Consider the following 7500-nt stretch of genomic DNA (forward strand, 5'->3'; position numbering starts at 1 on the left):
GAGAGGGAGAGCGGGAGGGAGAGAAGGAGGGAGAGCGAGAGGGAGAGGAGAGAACAGGGGGAGGAGAAGTGTTGAGACATTGATGAACTTTGAAATCGCATATTGGATTTAATCTTATCCCAACTAATAAATATTTGCAAAATATTCCATTATTCAAATCCTCAAAATTCTTAAAATATATATGTCTCCCTCTGGGTCCCTGCAGTCCCCTCCGTTCCCTCCGGTCCCCTTCGGTCCCTCCGGGTCCCTCCAGTCCCCTCCGGTTCCCTCTGGGTCCCTCCAGTCTCCTCCGGTTCCTTCTGGTTCCTTCCTGTTCTCTCCGGTTCCCTCTGGGTCCCTCCAGTTCCCTCCAGTCCCCTCCAGTCTCCTCCGGTCCCCTCCAGTCTCCTCCAGTCCCCTCCAGTCTCCTCCGGTTCCTTCTGGTTCCTTCCTGTTCCCTCCGGTTCCCTCCGGTTCCCTCCGGTCCCCTCCGGTCCCCTCCGGTTCCTTCTGGTTCCTTCCTGTTCCCTCCGGTCCCCTCCGGACCCCTCCAGTTCCCTCTGGGTCCCTCCAGTCTCCTCCGGTCCCCTCCAGTCTCCTCCAGTCCCCTCCGGTCCCCTACATCTCCCTGTGGGTACCTGGGTGTCCTCCATCCAGTCGATCATGTACACCATGTCCTGGAAGGTCTTCTGCAGGGCCAGGTTCTGCTCCAGCCGGGCCTTGCGGCCCACCACCAGCTCCTTCAGGAGGCCCCACTGGCCCAAGATGTTCTCCTTGCGCGCCAGGATGCGGCGGATGTCGTAGTAGCCCTCGGCCTCCATCTCCCCGGCCAGCTCCACCACCACGCCGATGCGGTCCTCGTACGAGGCGATGTCCGCCTCGATGGCCTCGTGCTTCTTCATGGCCGCCTCCACCGCCGGCAGGTCGTAGCCAAAGTTGTCCTGGGGAAGGAGAAGGGGGGAGGAGAGGGGAGGAGAGCAGAGGAAGAGGAGGGAGAGGTGGGAGGGGTGGGAAGAGGGAGGAGGGGGAGGAGAGGGAGGAAAGGGGAGGAGGAGGAGTGGAGGGTGAGAAGGAGGGGAGGAGAGGGGGAGGAAGGGGTGGGAGAGATGGGAGGGTGGGAGGAGGGGGGAGACAAAGAGGGGTGGGATGTGAGGAGAGGAGGTGGGAGGGGAGGAGAGGAAGGGGTGGGAGGGATGGGAGGAGGGGAGGTGATGAGGAGGTGGGAGAGATGGGAGGAGGCATTAGTTGAGACAGTGTTACTCCATTTGTTTGCGGACCCGAGCTGGTGGTCCTGGGTTCGTGTCCCTCACCTGTGAGACCAGCCTCTGGTTCTCGTTGAGCCACGCCTGCCTCATGGTGGTCTTGTGGTCGAACCTCTGCGCTAACAGCTCCAGCTTCTCCTGGCGAATCAGCTCCTTGCGCAGGGCCACGCCCCTCTCATGCTCCGCCTTCTCCAGCCTCTCCCACGCCTGAAGGTGTGGTGAATGAGACAATGCAGAACATGGATGTAATTCTACCGTCAGCCAGTTGGGGGCGTACAGGTGAAATGGGTAAAGGTTTCAATCATGTTTAGATAAAAAAAAGAAAATGCTTATCCAATTTTATTCTAATTTTGTAAAAAAATTGTTTTTTTTTTTTAAAAAAAAAAACATCATATTAGAATATGATCATTTCCTCGCGCACCTTATTTATGTCGGAAATTAGTTTTCCATCGTGAGGAACGTATGGCTTCTGATTGTTGGCCCTCAGTTTGCTCTGAATGGTGAAGAGCAGGACCTCTAGGTTCCCCTTCTCCTGAAACCTGGAGGAAGAGAGAGAGGGAACGTGAACGTGGATAATGAAAGGCTCAAGCTGTGCCCCAGCTTGTGTTTGGTCCCATTAATGTCCTGTTTACATGTGTGCATGTGTGTGCGTCTTTGTGTATGTGTGTGTAGGTGCTTTTGTGTACGTATGTGGGTATGTGTGTGTTCTGTCTGCCCAGAAGGCAAAAGTGGGCCTCAGACCAGAACCAATAGCTCCCTGACTCAGTGTGCTATGAAACATATTGCTTTCTAATCTGTGTGTGTGTGTGTGTGTGTGTGCATGCGTGGGTGTGTACGTGCATTGGAGATGACACATGGCAGTAGCATGGCTATGACTCAAACAGCACAGTGTGTGTTTGTGTGTCTGCGTGTGTGTGTGTGTGTGTGTGTGTGTGTGTGTGTGTGTGTGTGTGTGTGTGTGTGTGTGTGTGTGTGTGTGTGTGTGTGTGTGTGTGTGTGTGTGTGTGTGTGTGTGTGTGTGTATGTGTGTGTGTGGTGCAGATTCTTAGCATGCTGGACACAGCACCCGGAGCTTGGCTAAGACCAGGGTGTAAAGTAGACTAGACTGACGCGTTCACAAATTGCGTGGCTGCAGGCATGCATCACATGTGCTGAGATCTAACCGCCTCTGTTATGCCTGAAGCCCCCCTCTGCCTGATGGGGGCGCTGTGACAGAGACTATCCTGTGAGCCTATGCAGAAGTGTGTATACCTAACCGTGATCCATAAAGTCTATTGATGTCTTGTTGACAACAATGGCTCCCATCGTTTGTGCATCCATGATATCCTCAGGGAAGCCCAAGTTGTAGATTAGTACATTGTGGTGGGTGAGTTTCTTTGGTGGGTTTGCAGGGTACCAGGACAGATACAACTATAAATGAAGTATGATTACATTGATCGTACTGCTACTCTGGCAACATTATAACAACTATGCCGATATAATTCCATATTATTGTCATGAAACGACCAAAAGCAGACAATGTTTTTTCTTCTGCTGACCACACTGAAAGCCTTCAGCGCTGAAAGTGCGCTTTTATCTATGGCTGTCAATTGTCTCTGATGATGTAGTCTCCAGCATCTCCTGCCAACAAAACAGGGAAACTACAGCCCCTCCATTTCCTGCTGGGCTAGTCCCCGAGGGGGTTTGATCGATGTGAACCTCCGGCAGGAGAACACCCAGAACGTCTGCCTACTTGATGGGCTTTTCGATGGTGCAGTAGGTGGTGAAGGCCTGCAGCTGCTGCTGTACGCCCGTCAGGGAGTTGGCAAACTTCTGGTTGCTGATGACGGCGATGGTCTTCTCGATCCAGTCCAGCAGGTCCGAGGCCAGCCCCTCGTAGCGGTTCACGATCTTCTCCGCCTCTACGCAGTTCTCAAGGACCTGGAACCAGTGTGTTGTTACAGTTATTTCTGTCCGTCCGTCCGTCCGTCCGTCCGTCCGTCCGTCCGTCCGTCCGTCCGTCCGTCCGTCCGTCCGTCCGTCTGTCTGATGTCTGTCTATCTACCTATCTATCTTTCAAACAATCTGTCTATCTTTCTGTTCATTTATCATTTATCCTTTAAACAGTAGGTATGCTTTTCTCTTACATGTGTAATTGATGAGGTTTTCTTTGTGTTTTGTGTGTGTGTCTTAATACTTTATTATATTTTCATAATATAATATTGCATACAATATTGTCAAATAGATGACAGTGATGGAGAGAGAAATAAATTAAGAGTGTGTGTTGAAGCACACATTAATGTGTATAACTCTTTCCATCAATTAGTGTGTGTATGTGTGTGCGTGCGTCTCCGTGTGTATGTGTGTGCGTGTGCGCGTATATGGGTGCGTTTGTGCTTGTGTGTGTGTGTGTGTGTGTGTGTGTGTACACGTTACCTTGCCAACCCTCTTGCCCTCCACAATGAGGGCCTTCATCTTGGAGAAGTAGTGGTAGTAGGAGACCACGTAGGTGATGATGGATTTCTCATCAGGGTTCTCTGTGTTCACATCTGGACCGGAACGCAAGGAGCCACTCGATACATCAGTCAGATGCACATGCCATTGGTCAGATTACAGATTACATTAGTCAGATACACATGATATTGGTCAGATTCTAGATTACATTAGTCAGACAAAAGATTCCATAAATCAGATTACAGAATACATTGGATAGTCGGATTACAGATTACATATTACATTAGTCCGATAATAGATAACATTAGTCTGATAATAAATGACATTAATCAGATCACAAAATTCATAAATTTGACTATAGATTATATCAGTCCGATTACAGATTAAATTGAGTTATTCACTGTGAATAGTTTTGGAAAAAGTGTCTTCTAACTAAATACTTAATAGAAACCACAAACACAGTGTACTACTGCTCTCAGTCACTTTGAGGGTACTTTCTATCGTCCACAATCATCCTGTTTTTCACACCAGGCAGGCTGTCCCCCTGAGCCATGAATGGTCTCCATGCCCACTGTAGCGGACAGGGCTGAGTCAGGGCCCGGCTCAAGACCAGGGGGGGGGTTCTGACCGACTGAACCCGGGAACACCAGCTTACCTTCGGGGTCCAGGAGCTTGGTGAGTCCCAGGCTCTGCTCTGCGATATTAAAGGCTTGTTGGAGGTTGTGAGTGGCATTGGAGCGCGTCAGCTTGTTGAACTCTATCAAGTCCGGTCTGTGGGACACACAAGCACAGGGGAAAGGCTGGTGGGTTTAACTTAGCGGACGTATTCACGGTCGAACTGGGAGCCTTGATCATAGCTGTATTGGGTTGGCTAGCATCCAGCGGGCTAGCCCGCGTGTGTGTGGGTCCACAGCACCTGTGTCTGTGAATGAGGGCGTTGAAGGCCAGGCCATCTCTCCAGCAGGTGGTAAAGTTCTGGATGTTCACCTCAGAATACCTGGGAACAATGCAATGGGAAAATTGAAAACCTGCAACCAAAACAACTGCATTCACTCCGCATCATCAGCATAATACATACTTATGCTGTATTATTATCATTATACATCAGCACCACAGCGCAGAGATCCGAGCCACGACCCACCCTCGTACTGGATCAACCATAAATGGGTCACGACCCACAGTTTGAAAACCGGTTGCTCTAGTCTACTCCAGTTTAGTCTTGTATAGTCTAGTATGATCTAGTCTAGCCTAGTCTCGTCTCGTAGTCTCGTCGGACGAGACTACGAGACGAGACTAGGCTAGACTAGATCATACTAGACTATACAACCCTGGACAAGTCCAGTCTCATCTAGTCACGTCTGGTCCAGTCCAAACCCTACGATAAAATGCAGTTTGTTGTTGGGTAGATATCTGGGGTCGGGTTAGCTCAGGAGGTAGAGCAGTTGTCTTGTAACCGAAAGGTTGCGAGTTAGATTCCCAGCTCCTCGTAGCTGAGTGTATGTGTCCCTGAGCAAGACACATTTAGGCCCAATCCCATTTCTACCCCTTACCCCTTCCCCCTACCCTTCCCCCTTGTTTTGAAGGGGTAAGGGGAAGGGGTAAGGGGTAGAAATGGGATTGGGCCCCGATCCCATTTCTACCCCTTACCCCTTCCCCTTAGGGTAGGGGTAGAAATGGTAGGGGGAAGGGGTAAGGGGTAGAAATGGGATCAGGCCAACCCTAACTGCTCCTGACGAGCTGGCTGTCGCCTTGCATGGTTGACTCTGCCGTCGGTGTGTCAATGTGTGTATTAACCGGTGTAAGTCGCTTTGGATAGATAATTGTGATTATATCGGATCCCTAACAGTAAACGAGGGAGCGTGTGCGTCTCTATGGTTCGTCCTCTGTGGGCGGCGAGCAGCTCACCCTGCCGTCTTCATCTGGCACCACAGCAGCAGGGCATCCTTGGCAGAACGCGTCTCTCTGTTGTCCTCCGTCTCGATCTTGATCACCTGGATCTGATTTGAACACACACACACGCACGCACGCACACACACACACACACACACACACACACACACACACACACACACACACACACACACACACACACACACACACACACACACACACACACACACACACACACACACACACACACACACACACACACACACACACACATATACACACACAAGGACATCAGCTCAGAGTCCCCAGATTAGATGAAAACACAGACATAGAGGCACGCACGTCAATTCGACACACACACACACACACACACACAAACACACACACACACACACACACACACACCGTGCACACACTCAAACACACACACACACACACACACTCACACAAAAACAAACACACACGCGTAGACATCAGCTCAAAGCGGCAAGAATAGATTAAAACACACAGACACATCCAGAAGGATATCAGTTCAGAGCCAAGAGATTGCTGATGTGATGACCCCACATTGCCTTTGAATCAACCAGATTTCAATATGCTTTCCCTTACAAGTGTTCAGTTTCTTTGTTTGTATATAGAAGGACGTGTCTTTAAGATAGTATTGTCTGTTGAGGCTGAATAATATTCTGTTTATAATAATTATCAAAAAATGAAAATAATTTTGGTGTAAGAAAACGAAAGATCCTCTAACGTGATGTCATGTGTGATTGTGACCATTCGACCAATCACATGACAGTGACATGATCGGAGATATTGGAGCACACATACACACACACACACACCCACACAAGCACATACAAACATAAACAAGTTAATGTTGAATCTTCAATACCTCATAACTACATTCACAGCAAAACTGTTTTAAATGTAGCCGTTCAACATGATCAAGTTCCTATACTTTTAGTGATCTGGATTCCTGATAGGGATCAATGTTTGAATCTTTATTTATATATTCTGGGAAATATGCCCATCAAGTGCATTTTATCGGTTCATTTTCCCATTGGAAGAATGAAATGCACCCTCGATCCAGGTCTGCAAACATTGATGCACACGCACCACACACACACGCACACACACACACACACACACATACAGACACACAAAGGCACCCACAGACTAACACACAAAGATGCGTGTCGCTAGACACGCATACAAACCCTTGTATGGGGCAAGGACGCCTAGCTAAAAGATAAAGGCTACAGTGATTGTAGCAACGTCAAATAACACCGCGTGTGGGTCGTTATTTGCTTTGGGGTTTTGAAGATACAAATGGATTACCTCGTCCTCTGCTGCTTTATGTCTCTCCCTTTATTCGATTATTTTTGTCTCTCTTCCTTTATCTCCATCTATCTCTCTTTCTCGCTCCCTCTCTCTCTTTCTCTCTCCCTCTCTCTCTCTCTCTTTCTCTCTCATTCTACGGCGGTGCAGATACTGCAGAGGCCAATCCCTCTCTGCTGACGGGGCAAAGCTAACTTTCACAACACAGCGAGAGAGAGAGAGGGTGAGAGAGAGAGAGAGAGAGAGAGAGAGAGAGAGAGAGAGAGAGAGAGAGAGAGAGAGAGAGAGAGAGAGAGAGAGAGAGAGAGAGAGAGAGAGAGATAGGGTGAGAGAGAGAGAGAGAGAGAGAGAGAGAGAGAGAGAGAGAGAGAGAGACAGAGAGAGAGAGAGAGAGAGAGAGAGAGAGAGATAGGGTGAGAGAGAGAGAGAGAGAGAGAGATAGGGTGAGAGAGAGAGAGAGAGAGAGAGAGAGAGAGAGAGAGAGAGAGGGTAAGAGAGAGAGAGGGTGAGCGAGAGAGAGAGAGAGAGATAGGGTGAGAGAGAGAGAGAGAGAGAGAGAGAGAGAGAGAGAGAGAGAGAGAGAGAGAGAGAGAGAGAG

At 49.2% G+C, this 7500-nt stretch overlaps 1 protein-coding gene across 1 annotated transcript in view; it reads right to left on the reverse strand.

Annotated features, from left to right (window-relative positions):
• Positions 1-7500, reverse strand: part of LOC130405334 (spectrin beta chain, non-erythrocytic 1-like) — a 24626-nt gene that overhangs the window by 1746 nt on the left and 15380 nt on the right. The window contains exons 5-12 of the mRNA XM_056610393.1: positions 5580-5671; positions 4591-4671; positions 4330-4445; positions 3657-3769; positions 2974-3161; positions 1663-1780; positions 1290-1448; positions 618-920 (exon numbers count right to left, since the gene is read on the reverse strand). Coding sequence (XP_056466368.1) covers positions 618-920; positions 1290-1448; positions 1663-1780; positions 2974-3161; positions 3657-3769; positions 4330-4445; positions 4591-4671; positions 5580-5671 — 1170 coding nt within the window. The remainder of the gene's footprint in view (positions 1-617; positions 921-1289; positions 1449-1662; positions 1781-2973; positions 3162-3656; positions 3770-4329; positions 4446-4590; positions 4672-5579; positions 5672-7500) is intronic.

Source organism: Gadus chalcogrammus, chromosome 16, assembly GCF_026213295.1.
Source record: "Gadus chalcogrammus isolate NIFS_2021 chromosome 16, NIFS_Gcha_1.0, whole genome shotgun sequence".
NCBI lineage: Eukaryota > Metazoa > Chordata > Actinopteri > Gadiformes > Gadidae > Gadus > Gadus chalcogrammus.